The following is a 25,344-nucleotide window of genomic DNA, read 5'->3' as shown; positions in this document are numbered from 1 at the left end:
GTCCATTCCGTTCAACTGCACTTCCAGGTCCTTTGCTGTCTCTGACAGAATTACAATGTCATCGGCAAACCTCAAGGTTTTTATTTCTTCTCCATGGATTTTAATACCTACTCCGAATTTCTCTTTTGTTTCCTTTACTGCTTGCTCGATATACAGATTGAATAACATCGGGGAGAGGCTACAACCCTGTCTTACTCCCTTCTCAACCACTGCTTCCCTTTCATGTCCCTCGACTCTTATAACTGCCATCTGGTTTCTGTACAAATTGTAAATAGCCTTTCGCTCCCTGTATTTGACCCCTGCCACCTTTAGAATTTGAAAGAGAGTATTCCAGTCAACATTGTCAAAAGCTTTCTCTAAGTCTACAAATGCTAGAAATGTAGGTTTGCCTTTCCTTAATCTTTCTTCTAAGATAAGTCGTAAGGTCAGTATTGCCTCACGTGTTCCAGTATTTCTACGGAATCCAAACTGATCTTCCCCGATGTCGGCTTCTACTAGTTTTTCCATTCGTCTGTAAAGAATTCGTGTTAGTATTTTGCAGCTGTGACTTATTAAACTGATTGTTCGGTAATTTTCACATCTGTCAACACCTGCTTTCTTTGGTATTGGAATTATTATATTCTTCTTGAAGTCTGAGGGTATTTCGCCTGTTTCATACATCTTGCTCACCAGATGGTAGAGTTTTGTCAGGACTGGCTCTCCCAAGGCCGTCAGTAGTTCCAACGGAATGTTGTCTACTCCGGGGGCCTTGTTTCGACTCAGGTCTTTCAGTGCTCTGTCAAACTCTTCACGCAGTATCGTATCTCCCATTTCATCTTCATCTACATCCTCTTCCATTTCCATAATATTGTCCTCAAGTACATCGCCCTTGTATAGACCCTCTATATACTCCTTCCACCTTTCTGCTTTACCTTCTTTGCTTAGAACTGGGTTTCCATCTGAGCTCTTGATGTTCATACAAGTGGTTCTCTTATCTCCAAAGGTCTCTTTAATTTTCCTGTAGGCAGTATCTATCTCACCCCTAGTGAAATAAGCCTCTACATCCTTACATTTGTCCTCTAGCCATCCCTGCTTAGCCATTTTGCACTTCCTGTCAATCTCATTTTTGAGACGTTTGTATTCCTTTTTGCCTGCTTCATTAACTGCATTTTTGTATTTTCTCCTTTCATCAATTAAATTCAGTATCTCTTCTGTTACCCAAGGATTTCTATTAGCCCTCATCTTTTTACCTACTTGATCCTCTGCTGCCTTCACTACTTCATCCCTCAAAGCTACCCATTCTTCTTCTACTGTATTTCTTTCCCCCATTCCTGTCAATTGTTCCCTTATGCTCTCCCTAAAACTCTGTACAACCTCTGGTTCTTTCAGTTTATCCAGGTCCCATCTCCTTAAATTCCCACCTTTTTGCAGTTTCTTCAGTTTTAATCTACAGGTCATAACCAATAGATTGTGGTCAGAGTCCACATCTGCCCCTGGAAATGTCTTACAATTCAAAACCTGGTTCCTAAATCTCTGTCTTACCATTATATAATCTATCTGATACCTTTTAGTATCTCCAGGGTTCTTCCATGTATACACCCTTCTATTATGATTCTTAAACCAAGTGTTAGCTATAATTAAGTTGTGCTCTGTGCAAAATTCTACCAGGCGGCTTCCTCTTTAATTTCTTAGCCCCAATCCATATTCACCTACTACGTTCCCTTCTCTCCCTTTTCCTACACTCGAATTCCAGTCACCCATGACTATTAAATTTTCGTCTCCCTTCACTGTCTGAATAATTTCTTTTATATCATCATACATTTCTTCAATTTCTTCGTCATCTGCAGAGCTAGTTGGCATATAAACTTGTACTACTGTAGTGGGCGTGGGCTTCGTGTCTATCTTGGCCACAATAATGCGTTCACTGTGCTGTTTGTAGTAGCTTACCCGCTTTCCTATTTTCCTATTCATTATTAAACCTACTCCTGCATTGCCCCTATTTGACTTTGTGTTTATAACCCTGTAGTCACCTGACCAGAAGCCTTGTTCCTCCTGCCACCGAACTTCACTAATTCCCACTATATCTAACTTTAACCTATCCATTTCCCTTTTTAAATTTTCTAACCTACCTGCCCGATTAAGGGATCTGACATTCCACGCTCCGATCCGTAGAACGCCAGTTTTCTTTCTCCTGATAACGACATCCTCTTGAGTAGTCCCCGCCCGGAGATCCGAATGGGGGACTATTTTACCTCCGGAATATTTTACCCAAGAGGACGCCATCATCATTTAATCATACAGTAAAGCTGCATGCCCTCGGGAAAGATTATGGCCGTAGTTTCCCCTTGCTTTCAGCCGTTCGCAGTACCAGCACAGCAATGCCGTTTTGGTTATTGTTACAAGGCCAGATCAGTCAATCATCCAGACTGTTGCCCTTGCAACTACTGAAAAGGCTGCTGCCCCTCTTCAGGAACCACACATTTGTCTGGCCTCTCAACAGATACCCCTCCGTTGTGGTTGTACCTACGGTACGGCCATCTGTATCGCTGAGGCACGCAAGCCTCCCCACCAACGGCAAGGTCCATGGTTCTTGGGGGGGGTCTCTGAATAGATTAAAATATAAAAAATTATCTATCAAACTCAAGTTGGAAAAAACAGCATTGTTAGTGGCTGTGTTAGTGACACTATAGACTATCTCTCTTATGGTATTGGACACTCCAAATCCAGTTATTAATTAGTGTTCACCCTTCTCACACTGAAAGAAGCTATATATGGTAACTTTCGTGGTGTACTCCCTCTTCTGGTCAGTTTACTTCTTCCTCCAAAATTCTCACATTATCATTGATCAGATGTTCTAATAGCCATATAACTTTTTTTTTTAATTTCTGCGTTATGCTTGAAACATTTTCTTTGCCAGGATCGTCATCAGTATTTTTACATCCTGAGCCAGAGACTTGTTGATGCTTTACAACCTTTCAGATTTTCCAAGATGTGGGCTTGGCTTCATGTCCAACATGTGACTTGGAGAACCAGGTAATTTTAATTAAAGGTTTTCTTCTCTAGCCTTTGGTGACACACACCTGTCTTCAAGTTGCTAGTTTTGACCCACTTTAAGTATTTTATTCGCGGGTGTCCACCATGCCTCTAAATGCTACCTGGGGAGACATCCAGTGGGAGACTAGCATTCCATACTGGAGACAGTTACCAGGCAACTGATGTACTGCTTAAGAATCTGTTGTTTGTATCCACAGAAGATGTTCATAGCATTAAGTAAACTAACACTGGAAGAACATTAATTTGATTTACCCTTGTAAGGTCCAACTAAAATACTAAATTCTACCTTTTGCCTACTCATTTGTTCTCTTTGTGCTTGTTCTTTTTGTTTCAAATGGGCCGATTTTTTTTATTGCCAGACATGCTCTTACATTTTGTCTTTTAGTTTACCACCTGGCAAACAAAGATAATGCGGTGTTTCTCATTGCTTCTTTGTCTTTTCATTTATTTTAATATAATAAAGTGGAGTGAGGATACCATCTACACCTGGTTGTGGCTGTCTACTAACAGACCATGGTGAGTAGCATTACAATACTCCACTTCCCTTGAAGAGGATGATACCATGTTGTCACAGTCTTGTAAACTCTATATGAAACAGAAAACCATGTGAATATATTGAAATAAAACCAATGCAAATACAGTGAAATCTTCTTTTCTTTTTCTTTTGCCTTTGTCCCACATCAGTGCAGGGTTGGCATGATTATTAATGGATTTGGTATGGTTAATTTAAGCGGTTGCAGGATGCTCTTCCCATTGCTACCCCATTACCCCCCCCCCCCCCTCCCCCCCTCCACTTTCTCCCTTTCCCTCCAGCCCTCCGCAGGACAAAATATGTGTACTCCAATTGTCTGCATGAAATGTTATTCGACTGAAAGTTAACGAAACTTTTCTAAAGTTTGTGAATTGTGTAATCGATGTGGGACTTGGGTACCATCTTGATATTCACCTAGTGGGATCTGCAAAACAGGGTAAAAACCACATGCAGGCTATCTAGCACACCCACCCCCCTTGTTAGTCTGCCAGGTGAATTCGATCTGGCGCTGGCGGAACACTCACGGCTGTCTGGGTGGATAATGCAAATACATTGAAATATAAATTTATTAATCTTTGTGGACATCACTGGGGCGAGAAAGACTTCAGTGATAATGAAAGCCACTTTCAGAGGCTTCAAAGGTATTCACCGTAGGTTTAATGTTTGTCAGTGTCATGCTTCTGTTTATGTGTTAATACCTGTAGAAATATTGTCAAATGTAAGAGCAACAGTGTTGAATACCTTCTACTCAGGGATGATATTGACATATTCACTTTTTAGTGGCTTAATTACATCTGAATAGAATAATTTGAATTTATTTCCCTTCTTTCAGATACATACAAGAAACTTTAGGGCTGAATGAACTTGATCCAATGTATCGTCAGTTTGCTCGCATTTTTGAAACATTCCGCATATCAGAACCTGAGAAAGTGGAAGAGATGCCACAACAGGTGCAGAAAGAACCAGTAAAGGAACCCGATTTGAAAAAAGTGCCAAAATTAGAAGAAGACTTTGATGATGATGCAGAAGAGGAAGAAGAGGTAACTGCTACATCTTATATTACTTTATATTGTAAATAGTGTCATGAATGTAATTTAGCTGGCAGTGTCATTTGTTTGGTATTGAAGGAGACATAGTTATATGCTGAGTCAGTATTGCAGTGGTAAATTCATGAATAAAAAGTTCTTGCTTTACTTGCCACATCAGACTCGGATAAAATTCCAAGCTTTTGATGATGTCCTCCATCATCGTTAGGGGCTAAGTCTGACTGTCGTGAAATTAGTGAGGCTCCCACATTCATGTCAGAGCATGCCATATGTTTGGCTGGATTATGCCACAGAGTTAGTGCATGCTGAGGTGAGAAATCTTCCTCTGTGTTCTCTCTCTATCAGGTGCAAGCATTGATAAGTGTGTAGCCAGTGTCTCTCTTAAAGTTGATATCAGTTATTCTAAGTTCAACTATTTACCTGATCACAGAGCTGCGATAGTTCAATGCACGAGCAAGACTCCTCATTTGTCGAAACAGAATGTGGTGTTTATTTAACAGACGGTGCTCAGCCACTGTTGCTGTTTCGAAATTCCTATATTTAAGGTGACACCGATGCTCTATTCATTGATTGGCAACAGTCCTTATAGACTGCTCCACGTAACTGCAACTATAGAGTCCTAAACAGCTAAGGAAACAGATCTGTCCTTTGGTGTGAGAATACCAGTGATTTATAATATTTCTTGCAAATGTGGAAATAGCTACATGGGGCAGTCTGTAAAGACTGTTGCTGATTGCTCTGTAGAGTATAAATGTCAACTTAAAGAAGGGAATTTCAAAAAATCAACACTACCCAAGCATAGCTTGTTAAATATAGACCACATTTTGTTTGAAAAAATGAGAATTCTTGCTCACATATTGAATTCTCGGGACTCTGTGATCAAGGAAGTAGTAGAAATCAGACTAAACTATGAAAAGGACAGGTTGCTACTCACCATATAGTGGAGACGTTTAGTCGCAGGCAGGCACAACAAAAAGACTGCTAAACCAGTAAGCTTTTGGCCGAAAGGCCTTCTTCTGAAATAGTTCACACACACACACACACACACACACACACACACAAGTTCACATTCATGCAAACACAGCTGACGCACATTTGACCACTGTCTCCGGCCATTGAGGCAAAAGCGCATGATTGGAGAAGCAGTCTGGGTGGAGGGGGTAAGGAGGACACTGAGGTGGGGAGAGGGAGGGATAGCAGGATAGCTTGTAGAGCATACAGGGACTTAGTGCGGAGAGAGTAGGGAAACTAGGTGCAGGCTGGGTGGAGGAGTGGATCAGAAAAGGAAACAAGCAAAATGACTGCAGCTGTGTTGGTGGAATAGAAGGCTGTGTAGTGCTGGAACAAAGACAGGTGGGTGAAGGACAATGAGTGACAAAGGTTGGGGTTGGGGCCAGGATGGTTATTGGAACATATATTATACTGCAGGAAGCATTCCCACCTGCACGATTTACAAAAGTTGGAGCCGACTGTGAAGCAATCATTGAAGTGAATAGCATTGTGTTGGGCAGCAAACTCAACTACTGGGTCGTCCAACTGTTTCTTGGCAACAGTTTCTCGGTGGCCATTCATGTGGACAGCCAGCTTGTTGGTTGACATGCCGATGTAGAACACAGCACAGTGGTAGCAGCTTAGCTTGTAGATTACATGACTGCTTTCACTGGTAGCCCTGCCTTTGATGGGATTGGTGTTGCTTGTGACCGGACTCGAGCAGGTGGTGGTGCGAAGATGTATGGTACAGATCTTGCATCTAGCTCTATTACAGGGATATGAGCCATTAGGCAAGTGGTTGGGAGCAGGGTTGGAGTAGGGATGGACGAGTATATTGTATAGTTTTGATGGGCAGTGGAATACCACTGTGGAGGGGTAGGAAGAATGGTGGGTAGGACATTAGTCATTTCAAACGACGATGAGAGATAGTTGAAATGCTGGCGGAGAATGTGATTCAGTTGCTCCAGTACTGGGTGGTTCTGAGCATGAGGGAAATGCTCTTCGTGACCAGACAGTAAGACTTTTGGAGGTGGTGGGTGACTGGAGAGACTGGAGAGATAAGGCACAGGAGAGCTGTTTCTGTTCAGGGTTGGGAGGGTGATTTCTGTCTGTGATGTCCTCAGTAAGACCCATGGAATATTACAAGAGGGAGTGCTTGTCACTGAGGATGTGACAGCCATGGGTGGCTGCGTTGTATGGAAGTTACTTCTTGGTGTGGAATGGGTGGTAGCTGCCAAGTGCAGGTATTCTAGGTGTGATATGGATGGAGGTACTGATCTAGCTATTTTTGAGGTGACGGTACACTTTGAGGAAGGTGGCTAGTTGAGTTGAGGACGACCAGATGAAGCGAATGAGAGAGAAGTTGTTGAAGTCATTAGGAATGTGGATAGGGTGTCCTCACTGTCATTCCATAACACAAAGATGTCATCAATAAATGTAAACCAGGTTTGGGATTCTGAGTGGTTAGGAAGGATTCCTCTAGATGGCCCATGAATAGGTTGGCATAAGATGGTGCCATGTGGATGCCCATTGCTGTACCACGGATTTTTTTTTGCAGGTGATTCCTTGAAAGGTGAAGCAGTTGTGGGTGAGGGTATAGTTTGTCATAATAACCAGGAAGGAGGTTGTATGTTTGGAATTTGTCAGACATTTGGACAGGTAGTGTTCGACAGTGGCAAGGGCTTGGGTGTTAGGGATGTTAGTGGAAAAAGAGAGGTGGCATCAATAATGAACAATGACAAGCAGGGCACCACGTGGTAAAGGAACTGTGGAGAGCAACTGTAGGAAATGATTGGTGAATTTGTTGGGTCTGTGAGAGCAGAGATTCGCTTGGGGGGGGGGGGGGGGCACAGTAACCGGCCACTTTGACAAGTCTGGGTGGATGGGTAGGAGTACAGGAATGGTAGGCGTGAGGAGAGGTATAGACTCGGGGAAGAGGTTCTGGGATGGGCCTAAGGATTTGACGAGAGACTGGAGTTCCTGCTTGATTTCTGGAATGGTGTCACAGTGGTAGGGTTTGTAGATTGACAAATCTGACAACTGGCAAAGTCCTTCTGCCAAGTAATCCTTGCAGTTCAAAACCTTATAATCTTACTAACTGATGACGAAGGCTCCATTTTGATGCATATTATACACATATAGCACACATAAACTACTGAATATGCAAACAGGTGTCCAATGTGTAACTTTTACCAAATTTCATTGTATTTCGCATTTATTTATTATCCCTTTTAAATCACATAGTAACTTCAATGACACTATTCTAGTACTCATTTTGCACACTTGTGTTATCAGTTATGGTTCTTGTATTCTGTGAGTTCTTAAAAGAGTCGTCTTCAGAATCTTCACGGTTATCTGTCCTACATGTGCCAGTAATCAAACTGGGAACTGCCTCTGGAAAGTAAAAATAATTATTGAAACTTTTCTATTGTCTCTAATTACTAAAAATATAATTCAAAGTGTACAACTGTTAATACTTATGGTAATGAAAGCAATTGAGTTGGGGAGGTTTCACACTTGGTAATAAATTATCTCGCTAAGTTCATTCCTAAACTTCTGAACTAGTCTTTCTTTTGACAAAGACAGGCAGAAGCTGCTGTGGCAGCTTCTGCATTTCTGTCGTCAATGAAATTTTGGATTACCACTGTATCGAGGGACTGAAATGTGGTTCAGTTACCTGTGAACATAACAAAGCAGTTAGAATCCATAATCTAAAGATGAACTCTCACTGTATGGCAATTTATGTTATTATACCTAAAAACAAAGATGATGTGACTTACCAAATGAAAGTGCTGGCAGGTCGACAGACACACAAACGAACACAAACATACACACAAAATTCAAGCTTTCGCAACAAACTGTTGCCTCATCAGGAAAGAGGGAAGGAGAGGGAAAGACGAAAGGATGTGGGTTTTAGGGGAGAGGGTAAGGAGTCATTCCAGTCCCGGGAGCGGAAAGACTTACCTTATGGGGAAAAAAGGACGGGTATACACTCGCACACACACACATATCCATCCACACATATACAGACACAAGCAGACATATTTAAATATGTCTTTAAATATGTCTGCTTGTGTCTGTATATGTGTGGTTGGATATGTGTGTGTGTGCGCGAGTGTATACCCGTCCTTTTTTCCCCATAAGGTAAGTCTTTCCGCTCCCGGGACTGGAATGACTCCTTACCCTCTCCCCTAAAACCCACATCCTTTCGTCTTTCCCTCTCCTTCCCTCTTTCCTGATGAGGCAACAGTTTGTTGCGAAAGCTTGAATTTTGTGTGTATGTTTGTGTTCGTTTGTGTGTCTGTCGACCTGCCAGCACTTTCATTTGGTAAGTCACATCATCTTTGTTTTTAGGTATATTTTTCCTTCATGGAATGTTTCCTTCTATTATAACCATATCATTAATTTATGTTATTACAATGAAAAGAATACCTCTAACTGCATACGGGCATTGATATAAGTCAACGGGTCAGTTGAAAATGTGTGCCCCGACCGGGACTCGAACCCGGGATCTCCTGCTTACGTGGCAGATGCTCTATCCATCTGAGCCACCGAGGACACAGAGGATAGTGTGACTGCAGGGCCTTATCTCTGGCACGCCTCCCGTGAGACCCACATTCCCAATTAATTGTCCCGCACTATATTCATAGTGCCCCTGCCCATTATACTCATTACTGGCGGCTTTTTGCTGATTCCCGTAAGAGTTCGGGCACTGTTTGTGCATCCGCACAGAAGAAGATGATCAAATGGCCGGTGAGCCTTAATTATATATATGAAGATGGTATCTGTTCTTTCGGACATGTCCGTAAGGACAGATACCATCTTCATATATATAATTTATGTTATGATTCTCACTTTCCACAGTTGTTCTGATGATGATGATGATGATGATGATGATGATGATGATGTCCCATACTCCTTGACGGAGCATAGGGGAACGATGCGGGAGACCCGCACCGCCGTGCTAGACAAAGTCCTAGTGGAGGTGGGTTTGTCATTGCCTTCCTCCGACAGTAATGGGGATGAATGCTGATGATGACGACACAACAACACCCAGTCATCTCGAGACAGGGAAAATCCCTGACCCCACCGGGAATCGAACCCAGGACCCTGTACTTGGGAAGAGAGAACCCTACCACGAGACCACGAGCAGCGGACACAGTTGTTCTATAAATCCAATATTAAAGCCAAAGGAAGAAAAAATGTGAACAGGGTGTATACGGCCTGAGAGATCCAGGAAAAAACCCAGGAATTTTTTCATCCGGGAGAACACCGGGAAAAAATTGGGAATTTTTTAGAATTCTGGGAATATTTCATTGTTGTAGTTTCCAGTTAAATTTTCGTAATTTTGACTGGTAAGAACAGATACGCTAACAAAGGATGTTACTATATCCCGCTGCTGCAGAATAATACTGCAGCAATAAAAGATGAACAAGGGAAAAAAACGAAAATAGAACTTAAATTGCAAAGGAAATGTGCCATATATAACAACAAAACACAGTACCCATACAAGTGTCTGCCAGCAGCAAAATGTGTCAAAGACTTTAGGAATACTGTGCAATGCTTCATAATAACAAATTGGCTCCAATGAACGTGACGTCACAAATGTTTCCAATAGATGCGTTATAGCAGTTACGAGCAAGCTCATGCACATGCGCAGTTGAGTCACATATCTTTTCCCGCTACAGAAATGTGGCTGTTGGCTGTATTAGCAGTCGCAGTAAGCACCTAGATGCTATTGGGAAAAATTTTACTGGCGCGCCCAAGCTGCCAGCCTCAAACATGCATGCGCAGAATCTAGGGTGGCAAGTGGCAATTTGGGGGGGGGGGGGGGGGAACAGGGTTGCATATTCATATTCTTGGGGGAAAAAACCGTGTGTCACAAAGTGCCTAGCGTCCAGTACACGTTGGTCTATCGATTATTCCAGTTATTCGTATGATTTTCAACGCATCCATGTTGGTTTTTTAACATTCTTTAACACCTTCTAAGTTCATTTCTGAATGAATCATAAGTTGATTTTTGAATGTGTGCATAGTATACGTGATGTCTGTCGGGGGAATTCTCGTCGTATCTAGAAATAAACTTTCCTTCAGACAAAAGGGGACGGGGCTATGCAAGCTGAGCGGAATAAAGCTGAACAGATAAATGTCAATCGCAGTCTGATTACGTGGTTGATTGGGTTTGCGAATGATCAGAGTTGTTATATTTACTAGCGAAATCCATAGATTCAGATTACAAGAGTGGAAATAAACGTCTAACAGGAATAATAGGTAAGAAAGATCATGTATTATCTTCTCGGTGTATACAAGAAAATGAAATTTTGACAGAAAATGTTTGGCCAGATCACTACACTAATAAGGGCCAGTTGTACGGTCCCAGGCTAGCAGCCGTTTAAGTTCTGTTCTTGAAGTAGCACAGAAAATGCGTTGTATGAACATGTAACAATGCCTAGCTGGAGAATACTCGCGGGATAACGAAACCAATGATTCTGACAGGGTTAATGAAATTAATCAGCAAATAAGTTTTGACAGTGGCAGGAATAGTTATAGAATTAGTGATAAGATTGTTTGTTAGAATGAGGAAGGAGAAGAAACGGGACAGGGACATCACACAAATTAATGGATGAGTATAATGATTCCAAATGTATATTTGTTCTTAAAAAGAATAAATAGTGGCAAGTAAAATGGTGCCCTGCCTAATTGTGAACTGCTGAAATTTGACGAGTTCTGTGCAATTGAAGTACCCTACGAAAAGACAATTCCTAAAGTTGCATGAAACGGGCAACTCAGTTGTGGCTTCTTTGAAATTTGCGATTTTCTGCTGTCGAGCGACTTCATGTTTTTTAACTTCAATCATTTCTGCACTGACGGGTAAACACTTTGTTGCTACTCCCTAATGAAATCATTCAGCCCAACTTCTAACCTGTAATAGTGCCCACATTTTGGTATAGAAAATGTTTGTGTGTTGCAGGAACAAGCTATAAAAGTTGTTCCTGTTGCTGTCTTCCTTGTCTCACATTGCTCTTGTTTATCCTGTATTGTTGACCTGCAGCATGATTTAATGTTTTCTCAGCAAGAGAAACCACTCCTCTTTTAAACTTCATGGTATAGTGAACACACTTCGTCGTGGTAGACTAAAACCTAGCACTTAAGAAAAATGCTGAAATAGACTGAAACAAAGGGTGAAAACCTAATGTACTCTAACGTTTCTGATTTAAAGCGTGAGTGTGAATCTTGGTTCTTTCAGTTTATTCCCCCCAAACCACATTCCACTTCTTTATGAGGTGACTTGCTTGGAATTTGCAGCCACTCATCTTTACTGGATAGCCGGCTGCCGGAAACCCTCTTGACTTCTTCTCCGTCCAATAACGCTAGGTACAGGAATTTTTAGACTCTGTCTACTTATGAAATAAGTAGACATACAAACATTGATTTTCGTCAATTAACGATGTATTTGACTTTCATACACAATAAAACTCTCAGTTTCAACATAAATATATCACTTCCGGTAAGTATCTCGTATAGTCGAACATCAGAAACAAATTGAATTACAGTTAAAAGGAAGTTCGCTTTGATACCTTAACTTTTCTTAACATACATAAGAAAATAAGTCTTGCCTATAGCAAGGTCATGTCAAGAGTTTCCAAGACTTATTTTTCAACTGTCTTTGTTTTAATAACAATAGTCAATGATCCAATAAGCACAGAGCTGGATATAAACTCCATGGTTCTTCCTTACGCACTCACTAAAACATCTATGGATTGCCCGACAGGTACTTCTCGGTGCTGTTCGTCCGCCACATCTACTTTCTTCCCGCGACTGATGTTAAATCTGCACATACAAACGTGACGCGTAGTAGGTAGGATTCTACCATCCCACTCTCGTATCCAGAATATCGTGTGTTCGAGATGGTAGGAGTCTGAGTGGTTCTAGAATTTACACAGAAATTGTTGAATCACTACAGTACCACCAACAAACATCATAGCAAGCACTACTCTCATTGACCCAGAGACCGCTGGATGAAACACAAATGAAGCGGGGTGAGGTATTTGCAGTGGAAAAGTTTCACCCATTGCATGCAGCATAGATAACATGTGATTCGTATTGAGAGTCTGTTGTGGTAGAAATCTCTCGTGGACGTAACAAGATTTCATAAAAGTTCATTTATAAGGGCCCCCATATTCAAATGTGGAACTTATTGTACTCATAAATATGAAATGAAATGAATGCATTGAAACACTTATTGTTAAGTCACGAATATTCGCAACATAGAGAAATGGCTTGATGTATATGGGTATGTGCCGACAGCATCTGAATGCAGTTGGAGCTGTCGAAATGTAAACTGTACTCCCCATGCTTGCCAACATCTGCAAGTTTCTTAAAAATGTCCATTTTGGTGACACGTATGTAAAGAGATTTATTTTATTGGCCATGAGTATTCAAAAAAACTACTAAATGCAAATATGAGCAATATTAAATTTGAATTTAACCCTGTGGCGCATAGTGTCCACTACAGTGGACAGCTGTTAATGGTGGCTTCTTTGGCATTTTCAATCAGTCCTGAGGCTGCAAATGCACACAGTTCACTGCAGTGGGGACTCCCTACTGGTGTTGTGTCCAGCATGCATTTGCAGCCTCATGACTGATTGAAAACGCCAGAGAATTGACCATTAAAAGTTGTCCACTGCAGTGAAATTTATGCACCACAGGGTTAATTAATATTTAATACTTGAAACACTAACACAATGGCTTCTCTGGCAAAATAACTTCTGTTATAATTTCTAGTGGCATTTTTCAGAACTTCCTCAGGTTTTGTCTCAGAATCTAAGCTGCAGGTGCATTTTTGGACCACAAAAATTGGAAAAAAAGGTCACCTAATGTTTGTGTGAATATGGTAATCTACATGCCACTGCGAAATGCATGATAGATAGGAGATCAGACATTTATGTTAATAAGCTTCTGTATTCACCTGAACTTCAAGAATGGTTTCGGCATTTTTCTTCGGACATTTGAAATGAGTGAGTGTTTTAATCATAAGCTGTTTTGAAACAATTTGTCATGAAAACACAATCTGTGCTGAGTCAGAAATAAGTTTTCTGTCTCTTTTTTAATCATTTTTGTAAGTGCTGAAAATTTCCTCGAGTACAAACCGTACATCAGGAAGCTTGGCATTGCATTTTGCTTCTGTGAAAGATCAAACGGTCAGTGTGTGTTGGCATTTGAGCAGATGTAGTTTACAGTTTTTAGAACTAACTGCATAACCTGTAACATTATAAATAACTCCTATGTACAATGTATAAAAATTGCTCGTGTACAGCATTGACAAGTCTACAATATCTGCACTAGAAATTGACAAGGGCCACATACAGCTTATGAGCCTGAATTAATTTCCTGTTATGACAGCATTACTTTGTGTTGTGTACATTAAGAGTCTATATCAAGGTAAGATGTCATCTGGTAGTTCATTCTTTTAATGTCTCATACTGGGCTATGATTTTACCTGATGGTAAAAATAGTGAACCATATTAGTTAAAATGGGGGAGACAGAAGTGTATGCACAAACAAAACTAGACCTTTGGCATGAAATAATCATAAAAATTGGTCCTAAAATCAGCAACATCATGAGGGTTGATTTGGTGTCAAGTAGGACCTCTCTGACAATCCATCCAAGAACAACAGGTGAGGAGATAGATATGTTCAACAATCTCTAATGCTTGGGTAGCATCATTTCTGTAGTCAGTACCATACATCAAGAGAATGGAAACAGAATTTTCAAAAAGTTTCCAAATTCTATCATGTGGTAAGTCAAATACTTGGAAACAGAATATTTTGATATACTTTCTAAGTTCAGCCTATACAAGACTTGTCTCCTACCAATATTACCACACGGAGGACTAGAAGCCATAACTGTACCAAATAAGAACTGTCTCCAGACAACAAAAATGAAGTTCCATCCTACAGAAAACAATATTAGATAAAATAAGCAATGAAAAATCCAACAACAGCTTCTGTTTGACAGAAGTTTCTTGGAGAACCTTGAATTGAAGTGATCGCAGTTTTACTGTCTATCATGCAAGGAAGATGGGACCTCACAGAACTCCAAAGGTTTACTTTGTTCAAAATTTTCCAGGGAAGAGACGAAGAAGGTCTTAGTACAGCTGAGAGAAGTGGTTCTCATGAGCCTCAAGTATGCAATATAGTATGGAGTGATTAACACTAAACAATGTTCCAAATCCTTGTGTATGTTTTTCTGGACATAAGTGAGAGAGATTCTGTCACATTTGACAGATTCATATTTGCACTAATAGTATAGTTAAGTTTGTATTATATTGCCATTAACCATACTGGTTTCTCTAGATTTCTCTCTCCCAGATTTGAAATATTTCCTGATTTTAACAATAATTTACTGTTTTGCATTTTTTAGAAGAAGGAAGAGGAGAAAACAAAGCTTTCAAAGCGTAAAATGAAGAAACTGACAAGGCTCAGTGTTGCAGAGTTGAAACAACTTGTCAGTAGACCAGATGTTGTTGAAATGCATGATGTTACTGCCAGAGATCCCAAACTACTCGTTCAGTTAAAAGCTCACCGTAATACTGTTCCTGTTCCAAGACATTGGTGCTTTAAGAGGAAGGTAAACACAACAGCTTTAGGTCTGTCATTGCAGACAAATTGGCTTTGTATTTCTCTGTTTGCTACATGTATGTTGTTGTTGTTATTATTGTTGTTATTATTTTTATTAATATTATCATCATCATCATCATCATCATCATCATCATTGTCATCGTCATCACCACCACCTTCACTAACATTTTTTCTCCTTGTAAGTCTGACCTTTTTGCCAAAATCATTTTCAGTATTTACAAGGTAAAAGAGGGATAGAAAAGCCACCTTTTGATCTGCCAGACTTCATAAAAAAGACAGGAATTATGGAGATGCGTGCAGCGTTACAGGAGAAGGAAGACCAACGAACATTGAAAGCAAAAATGAGAGAACGTGCCCGTCCAAAGCTTGGAAAAATTGATATTGACTACCAAAAACTCCATGATGCATTTTTTAAGTAAGTAGTAGTCCTATCTTGTTTTGATTAGTGTGAGCTTTTGACATTTCTGAACTTTGAATACAGTATTTAACAAAATAAAGCCTGGTAAAGGGGTGAAGAGGAATTGGAAATAACATTGGTTTGTAGCCTATTTCAAATTGGAGAACGTATTTCTTAGCCACCTCCTGAACTAACAGCTCATGCAGAGGTTTTATTGAAATAAATGCTTTTGTAGTCATTGTAATTTAAATCCATAAGATGTTATCCTAAGTTTGCTGTTGCACACTTGCTAGTGACTTAAGTTTATTGACTCCAGTGTTGGACTCCATTCCAAACATGCGGTTATGATAGCACATTTGCTAATGACTTGCATTAACCTTGGGGCACTCTGGACAGTTTTCTTCAGTGCTGATATGAATCAGTCAACTCATAAAAATATTGGGAGTAACAAATTGTCGGGATCAGCATATCTTGACCTTATAATCTTACCTGCTGACCAATGCGTACCAGGTTATGAACCACAGATTACCTGGCAAAAGGGCTCTACCAGCTGTTGGACATGTCTGCCTGCAAGCACTGCTACAGTGATCCCATTCCAGAAATCCAGCTGGATCTACAATCTTTCTTCAAATCTATAAGTCCATCCCATAACCTCTCCCTTGAACCTATCCCCCTCCTCACCAAAGTCACTCCTCACATTCTATCTTATGCATGATTCCTAAAGTACATAAAACCTGTCACACAGCACACACCATTGTGGCTGAATATAATGCATCCAGAGAGAGACTCTGTGCCCTTGTGGACCAACACCTTCAGCTTATTAACTGCTCCTTTACCACGCCATACGCTGCTCATCACTGTTGATACCACTCCTCTCTTAACCAATGTCCCCAATGCCTATAGCCTTGCCACCATTGAACACTATCTTTCTAACACCCACCTTATTCCAAACTTACTACGTACCTGGTCATGATGACCAACTATATCCTGAGCAAAAATTACTTCATTGAAAGTATCACCTACAAACAAACACATGGTATAGCAACGTGCACTCCATTGCACCATCCTGTACCAACCTACTCATTGGCCATCAAAAGGAATTGCAGACCCCTCACCTGGTTCAGATTCATTGATGACATCTTCCTGATCTGGATGGTTCTCCTCAGACCAACAAGCCACTTTCCTTTATGTCAACTTCAGCCTCATGGATGGCTCCATCACTATATGCATCCACATCAGACCTACATACCACCAACAATACCTCTACTTTGATAAGTGCCACCCACTCCACACCAAGCAGTCCCTGCTGTACAGCCTAGCAACCTGTGGTTGTCACGCATGTAGTCCTTCTCAAAATATGCCAAGGAGCTCACTGAGGCCTTTTGCAGATGGAATCACCCTCCCAATCTTCTCCAGAAACAAATCTCTTCCCAAGCTTTGACTCCCCAGTCACCTACCAGCCCCCACATACCTATTGATCAGCTACAAATGAGAACCCGCCCCTCCAACCCCCACATGACTCATTAACACCCAGGGCTGAAGCAACTGTATTATGTTTTCTATCAAGGTTTCAGTTACCTCTCATCATTACCCTAAATGGGAAATATCATCCCCATTCCCCCCACAATGGTACCCCTCCATCCACCCTGCGTATACAGCATCCTCGTCCACCCCTATTCCACCCCTGCCGTTAACCCCTTGCCCAATAACTCATATTCCTGTAATAGATCTAGATACAAGATTTGTCCCCTACATGCTCTCGCTACCACCTATTCCAGTCCTGTCAAAGGCACCTCCTACCCTATCAAAGGCAGGACCACCTCTGAAAACAGCCATGTGATCTACTATCTTAGCCTTAAACACTATGCGGCATTCTACGTAGTGATGTCCTCTACAAGCTCTCTGTCTATATGAATGGCCACTGCCAAGGTGTGGCCAAGAGACAGCTGGACCACCCAGTTGCTAAGCATGCTGCCCGACTTGATGTGCTTGACATTGACAACTGCCTCACAATCTCTACCCTTTGAATTCTTCCCACCACTACTAGCTTCTCTGCACTACAAAAATGGGAACTGTACAAGTGACATGGCCTGCTCTCACATAACCCCCCTCCCGGCTTCAACCTTTGCTAGCCACTGACCTCCATGATCTTCACCTGCCTCTATACCCTTCCCTACTCTCACTGCAGCCTCAAACGTGTCTCTTATCACATCAGCACACCTGCATAGTCCTATCACCTGCTCTACTTCTCCCCTTGTCCATTCCCCCCCTTTTGCACACACAGCACAGCTGCACCTAGCAACTTGTCTCCCTGAACACTCCCACAGGCTGCGCTGTAGCACCTTCCCTCTTTCCTACCCTTCTATCCCTCAGTCTCCCTGCCTCACATGTTTTCTGTGCTCCCAATACCCACACCACCCCAGCTTAGATGGATGCTTACCACATTTGCAGTCATGCTTTAGTGCCCAGAGATGACAGTGACTGTGTGTGTGCGCACGCTTTCATTGTGCTCATCTGCCACTTAGTTCCTCATCTGCCACTCAGTGCTTCCTCATCTGGCGAGTAACAATCTCTGGTTGTTCCATTCTATTTGAGTTTTATCCATCTATGGCTATATATTAGGTTGGTGCATATGTTCATAGGTAGGATGTACATGACCCGGGAGAACCGAGAAAAACCCTCGAATTTTTTCATCCGAGAGAAAACTGGGAAAAACCCGAGAATTGTTTAGAATTCCTGGAATTTTTCATGGTTTTTGTTTTCAGTTAAATTTTTGAAGTTTTGACTTGTAAGAACCAATATTTTAACAAAGGATATTACTGTATCCCGCTGCCTCAGAATAATACTGCAGCAATAAAACATGAACGAGAGAAAAAATGAAAATAAAACTTAAATTGCAAAGGAAATGCACCATATACAACAACAAAGAACAGTGTGCATACAAGCGTCTGCCAACAGCAAAATGTGTCAAAGGCTTTAGGAAGACTATGCAATGCTTTGTAACAACAAATTGCCTCCGATGGGCATGAAGTCACTACTGTTTACATCAGATTTGTTTTAGCAGTTACGAGCGGGATCATGTGCATTTGCAGTTGAGTAGTACCTTCTCCCGCTTGTGGCTACAGAAATGTGGCTGTTGGTTGTGTAAGCAGTTGCAGCAAGCAGCTAGATGCTACCAGGAAAAAATTTGCTGGTGCACCCGAGTTGCCAGATTCATGCATGCACAGCAGGCCCGGATCTAGAAAGGGGGGGGGGGGAGGAGGGGGGGGCAGATTCATTTTCTTCAGGACAAAAACCTTGTTTCGCAAAGCACGTAGCATCCAGTGCACGTTGGTCTATCAATTATTCATATGACTTTGAAACTCATTCCTGTCGATTTTTGAACACATTCGAAGTTGATTTCTGAATGAATGAATCATAAGTGGATTTGTGAATGCGTACATAGTGCACGTGATGTCTCTGTCAAGGGAATCCTCGTCGCATCTAGAAACTAACTTCCCTGCAGACAAAGGGGCTATACGAGCTGATTGGAGTAAAGCTGAACAGATAAATGACAACTGCTGTCTCATTATGTGGTTGACTGGGTTTTGCGAAAGATGAGTGTTGTTGTAATTACTAGTGAAATCCATAGATTCAGACTACCAGAGAGGAAATAAACGACTAACAGGGATAACAAGAACGATTACGTATTATCTTCTCGGTGTATCCAAGAAAATGAAATTTTGACAGAAAAGTTTTGACCAGATCACTATACTAGTAAGGGCCAGTTGCATGGTTCCCGGCTAGCAGACACTTTAAGTTCTGTTCTGGAAGTAGCGCAGAAAATGCGTTGTACGAACATGTAACAATGCCTAGCCTGAGAATACTAGCGGGACAACTAAACTGGTGATTCTGGCAGAGTTAGTGAAGTTAAGCGGCGAATAAGTTTTGACATTGGCAGAAATAGTTGTAGAATTAGTGATGACAAGACTTATTTGTTAGAACGAAGAAGGACAAGAAACGGAGACATGACACAAATTATGGAAGAATATGATGGTTCCAAAGCTGTATAAAAATTTCGTGCTACTACTTTTTTATCTCATACTTGAGAAACTGGAGCTTATGAATGAATTGTGAAACTATTTCCTAACATTAAACTTTTTGCTTGTAGTGGGCATTTGATATTGGTACTTCGTGAATTATATTCTGTCGTGTTATAAAAATGACCATTTGTGCCAAAACAGTCTCGTTTATTTGGTGTTTTTTTTTACAATTGCTGCAGTATTAGATTATTATCTTATATAGTACACAGTGATAAAATAGACATAATCAGATCGAGAAACCACACCAGTCTTGGGTCCTATTTCTATTAACAGCTTTTCTGTATTAGACAACAACATTTCAATTTTTCGTGTAGCAAAACGTTTGACAATTTTTGATGAGGTAATAGGTTCTTTCACAGAAAGGAAAGCACGCTATGTAAAGCTGTAGGAAGATTAGAGAAAAAAATTATAGGAGCTAAGGATTGAAGAATTGTGTACTGTCCTGCTTGTCTCTTGTCTTTACTGGTTTTATGTATCCTATATTTAATTTTATGCCGCACAAAGCACCAAGCTGTTAGCTAATAGGGAATAAATAGTGCAAATTTCCTGCAGAGTTCCCTTTTTTTTTTTTTTTTTTTTTTTTTTTTTTTTTTTTTTTTTTTTTTTTTTTAAGGGGGGGGGGGGGATGTCAAACCGACCGACTGGAAGCAGGAGAGATACCACAGGACATTTTAATTTCCACTGTCCTGAATATAGTTTGATGGCATCCATTACAAGATATACATGTTTCAATTCCACAGAGCGAAACACAGCAACGTGCGATAGAAGAATGCTGTGTGAAGAGACGTGACACTGCACTTCGGCACAATGAAGACCAAATAACATGTCTTACATTTTCTTGAATACATATGTTTCATGCATGAGACTCTTCAGAAAGATATGCGCTACAAAATGAATATGTTTTTTTTTTTTACTATCTCAAATGCTCGAGGAAGGGGGGGGGGGGGGGGGGGTTGCACCACTATTTGGTATTGCCTCCGGTCGGAAATGTTGCAGATCTGGGGCTGATGCGCAGAGCAGTCTGAGTTATAATTGGGAAGTGGATAGCGTCCGTGTGACCCATGTTTACATTTAGTGATTTTACTGTGTCCTCTTTGTTTACTGCTCTTCCGTGAAATGAAAACAAAACGGATTTCTGTGGCCGGGAGCTATCAGTTGAATACATTCACATAATTACAGAAGGTTAAGATATGTTATTAGTTTCAGATTTTATTTTGTTTACATCTTTCTGACAGTCAAGCATTAATTGCCTTGCAGAACAATGAAGTTATTTTTGTTGGTTCGCTAAAGAAACTTTCTTTTATTAATCTTTTCCACTGGGGCAGTCAATATGTTTGAAATGAAGTGTTTAATTCTACACTATTGGCTAGTTTAAACTGTTCGCTGCGTTTCAAGTGCACGTTTTCATCTTCTAGCACGTATGGCGTTATGCCATAATAAAGAACCAAACATGAGATAACACAGTATTTGTACGCCAAGAAAATTTACATCCCGAAAACCACATTGAAAAGCTTAATATCAGGCCGAGGCCTTCACTGGGAATCTGGACATACGAATGTGCACTTTAAATGTGCACATTTTAGTATGGGTCATGAAATTCAGATACTCTTGGAGTATCCTCTGATGTCTTGTTTCTTTTGACAGTATGTAAGATCTTTTAATGCTTTATCTGTATGAACATACAGGCCTCCTATGTCATCGTAGCTGTGCAAGCACAGTGGCGCCTGTCATCTTGCGCTCTCTGCAAGTGCTCAAATGAACCTATTTCTAACAGATCGCGGGAAAATATTTGCGAATAATGGTTTGAAAAGCATTACTTTCAAAGTAAATTTCCTTTTACGCAAGTTGAACTATGTGCGAGAATGTACGATGAATTTCTTAAATCACAGAGCCTTTGACTCTCATTTAAAAATCAATTCGTTGATGATGAGCCATTTAGGTGAATTTCGAGCCCAGAAGATCAGACATTCATGTCATTATTAATTATGTGATATATCTTAAAAGTATAATATGCCCATAAAAGACCAACATTATATGTGAAAGCTTAGGTTCTCTTGCAGCATGTTAACCTTAGAGACCAATATTATATGTGAAAGCTTTTCTTTTTTTGTAGCAACTCTATGTATAATAATTAAACCATTAACTTTTCCTGTTTGTGTGTTCGCGCTACTTAACAGTGATATTGCTACTTGCTGACTACATCAAGTGTCCTAAGCTCTGAATATCTGCTGTCATCGGCTGGCAAGATCACATGACATGAGCTTTGACTCCTCACAAAAGCACAAGTAATATGCCGTGTTTGGTGGAATTCGAATATATACTTTCGTAATACGAAAATATGTCGTGTACATGTTGCTGTAAATTAAAGATATTTCCAAAGTGTGGTTTTTCCCTGAGTTTCTTTTTCTAAAGCACCAGGAAATTCAACACCCGTGTATAAAACCATAACTATTCAAAGGACTGATAAGTTACACAGTTCCGAGAGAAAATATACTGTCAGTTAACAGGGAAAAAGTATGTTTTCACCAGGGAGAAAGTGTGTTTTTAATCAGGGAATCCGGGAGAAATCCAGGAATTTTTTTTTTTACTTGTCCACGTATACAATTTGATAGGGTTTTAGTTTTGCATGTTGGTGTACCAGTTGCTGTGGTTTTATTTATCAATGACCATTTTTCATTTGTTGTTCATGGTTGCTATTTGAGTGTACATGTTTTCATTTTGTCATTTGGAGATGTGAGTGTAGCTGTGGATGCTAGAAAATGGAGTGTCAAGTGGAGAAATAATAACAGTTCCGACGCATACTTCTGTTTGAGTTCAACAGAGGGGTGATAGCAGCAGAGGCAGCCAGAAACATTTGCACCATCTATAGGGATAATGCCACTGACTGAGTATGGCAAGAAAATAGTTTTCTTTTTTTTAGGGAGGATTGTTTTAACTGTTCTGCCTCTCCACTTTAGGGAAGACCTTCGGGATTTGATGATCATTTAAACACATTAACCCACAATGATCTATGTAATTCAAGAACTGGCAAATGTGATGAACTGTGATCATTCCACCATCATGCGACATTTGCATGCAATGGGGAAGGTTCAGAAATTGGGTGTATGGATATTGCAAGCCCTAAGCCAAAATCACAAAAAATTAGCAAGTGGTTTTTGAGCATCTCTGCATACTCTTCACCAATTGCCTTGTGAACAACACCAACTATTCCTATACTCTATTGCTACTGGTGACAAGTAATGGTGTTGTTATGCTGCCATAAGAAAAAGAAAAAAATTGTTGAGCCTAAACAAAGCAGCAAATCCCCGTACAAAGACATGCATGCATCAACAAAAGATAATGTTGTACATCAGTGGAACAGTGATGGTGTGGCGTACTAAAAATCACTTCCTGGAGGTGTAACTATGACTGCTGACATTGCCACCAACTGAGACATCGTGTAGATGCAATCCAATAACAACGAAGGCTGTATGGAGTGATGCTACTCCACAATAATGCCCACTTGCATTCTGCTAGTCAGCAAAAAAACACTATGTGGGAGTTGGTTTCACAAGTCATTATGCACCCACTTTATTCACCTGATCTTGCCTCCTCAGATTTTCACCTTTTCCCCTCTCTCTCAAACATCATTCAAGGAACTTCCTTTTTGGATGAAAATGCACTCCGAACATAGTTTGACAAGTTCTTTGTCTCAAAACCATGCAATTTCTACAGTTGCAGAATCAAAAAGTTAAGTTAGCATTGGTAAATTGTTGTAAATAGTGAAGGAGACTGTCTCTGTTATGTGTATCTCTTGTCTTCATCAAACTAATGGAAAAATGCTACAAAGTTATGCACCAACCCAATATTTCATCTTAATTATCCAACTTTTCTCCTTTTGGTTTCATTACCTCAGTTGTTAATTTTAACTTAAAATAGCCCCATTTGACAGTTAACTTCACCACCCAATTACTTGATTCCAAACCCGGTATCTGCTTAGTAATATTACTCAACAAACCCTCAAAGTTATCTACTTTCATATTGAGGTCTTTGATGTTTTCATAAAAAATACGTAATGTTTTCATTGTGATATCTAAGGGTGATACACAATTCTACTGCCATGTGCCAGGAAATTGATCATATTAGTATGGGACAACTGCACTTAACTGTATAATTTAGTGCAGTCACAAGTCACACAGATTAGACCAGCTGTAAGTGGCAGAGTAACAACTGCCACAGATCCTGGCAGCATCAGAATTCACCATTTCAACTGACTTACCCAGAGATGCCTCTCCAAAATAGTGGAAATTGTACTTTCTTGCTTTCTACAGGCTGTTAGTAAATGCTTTTCACCACCAAATTACGCTGATTCCTATTTTCTAATTATTAGCAGAGCAAATAACTCCACTATTGCCTTCAAGGCAGCCTTTACTTTCATGAATTGGACTATCAGTTGCTCTCTAATAGTCTTCTTTTTTTCTTTTCAAAACTGCTTGGCTCACTGTCAAGTTCCAAGTGGCAGGCATTGGACTTCATTGGGATGTACAAGTTCTTTACTTTCCAGGTTCATGGGTTAGTTTCTCGTTAATTCATAATTTTGTCTAAATGTTGGAAAATCCACACCTTAATAAAATATTTTTGTCTACATGGCATCATGAAGTTGGGATATGAGTGTTTTCATAAATATTGCTATTGTCACATCATCAAAATCTTATGTCAATTGAAAGTACATCTGTTTATCAGTAGTCCAATACATACTTGAACATTAAAAAGATTTTGTTGTAAAACAATTTTTGTGAAGGCCATCCAGAAAGTAACAGACTTTTCATATAAAAAAATTAACAATGTGAATAAAATTTTATTATATATAATTTTAAAGGTACATTCTTAAGCTGTTTTTCTACGTAATTGCCATACAGATTGAGGCAATTGTCATACTGTGGCATGAGTTTTTCAGTACCATCTCTGTAGAAATATGCCATCTGCCATTGCAACCACTGGTTTGTGCTAGCATGCAGTTCAGCATCAGTATCAAAGCATTGTGTAGTACGAGGTGCATTCAAGTTCTAAGGCCTCCGATTTTTTTTTCTCCGGACTGGAAAGAGATAGAAACATGCACATTGTTTTAAAATGAGGCCGCGTTCATTGTCAATACGTCCCAGAGATATCAGCACCGTACGGCAGATGGAATTTTACCGCCAGCGGCGATAATGAGAACTGTTTTAAATACTTAAAATGGCAACGTTTTCCTTACTTGAACAGCGTGCAATCATTCGTTTTCTGAATTTGCGTGGTGTGAAACCAATTGAAATTCATCGACAGTTGAAGGAGACATGTGGTGATGGAGTTACGGATGTGTCGAAAGTGCGTTCGTGGGTGCGACAGTTTAATGAAGGCAGAACATCGTGTGACAACAAACCGAAACAACCTCGGGCTCGCACAAGCCAGTCTGACGACATGATCGAGAAAGTGGAGAGAATTGTTTTGGGGGATCGCCGAATGACTGTTGAACAGATCGCCTCCAGAGTTGGCATTTCTGTGGGTTCTGTGCACACAATTCTGCATGACAACCTGAAAATGCGAAAAGTGTCATCCAGGTGGATACCACGAATGCTGACAGACGACCACAGGGCTGCCCGTGTG

At 40.5% G+C, this 25,344-nt stretch overlaps 1 protein-coding gene and 1 non-coding gene across 3 annotated transcripts in view; one reads left to right on the top strand and one right to left on the bottom strand.

The window, feature by feature from the left end:
- LOC126175512 (splicing factor 3B subunit 2) overlaps nucleotides 1–25,344 on the top strand; it is a 119,101-nt gene that overhangs the window by 59,782 nt on the left and 33,975 nt on the right. For both annotated transcript variants that reach the window (XM_049922340.1, XM_049922346.1), the window contains 3 exons: nucleotides 4,398–4,605; nucleotides 15,026–15,232; nucleotides 15,456–15,658. In XM_049922340.1, coding sequence (XP_049778297.1) covers nucleotides 4,398–4,605; nucleotides 15,026–15,232; nucleotides 15,456–15,658 — 618 coding nt within the window. The remainder of the gene's footprint in view (nucleotides 1–4,397; nucleotides 4,606–15,025; nucleotides 15,233–15,455; nucleotides 15,659–25,344) is intronic.
- Trnat-cgu (transfer RNA threonine (anticodon CGU)) lies at nucleotides 9,086–9,159 on the bottom strand. The gene has a single exon. It is a non-coding gene; the product is annotated as a tRNA-Thr (tRNA).

Source organism: Schistocerca cancellata, chromosome 1, assembly GCF_023864275.1.
Source record: "Schistocerca cancellata isolate TAMUIC-IGC-003103 chromosome 1, iqSchCanc2.1, whole genome shotgun sequence".
Taxonomy (NCBI): Eukaryota; Metazoa; Arthropoda; class Insecta; order Orthoptera; family Acrididae; genus Schistocerca; species Schistocerca cancellata.
The sequence above is the reverse complement of the archived record's forward strand: the minus strand, read 5'-3'. Positions and strand labels throughout refer to the sequence as shown.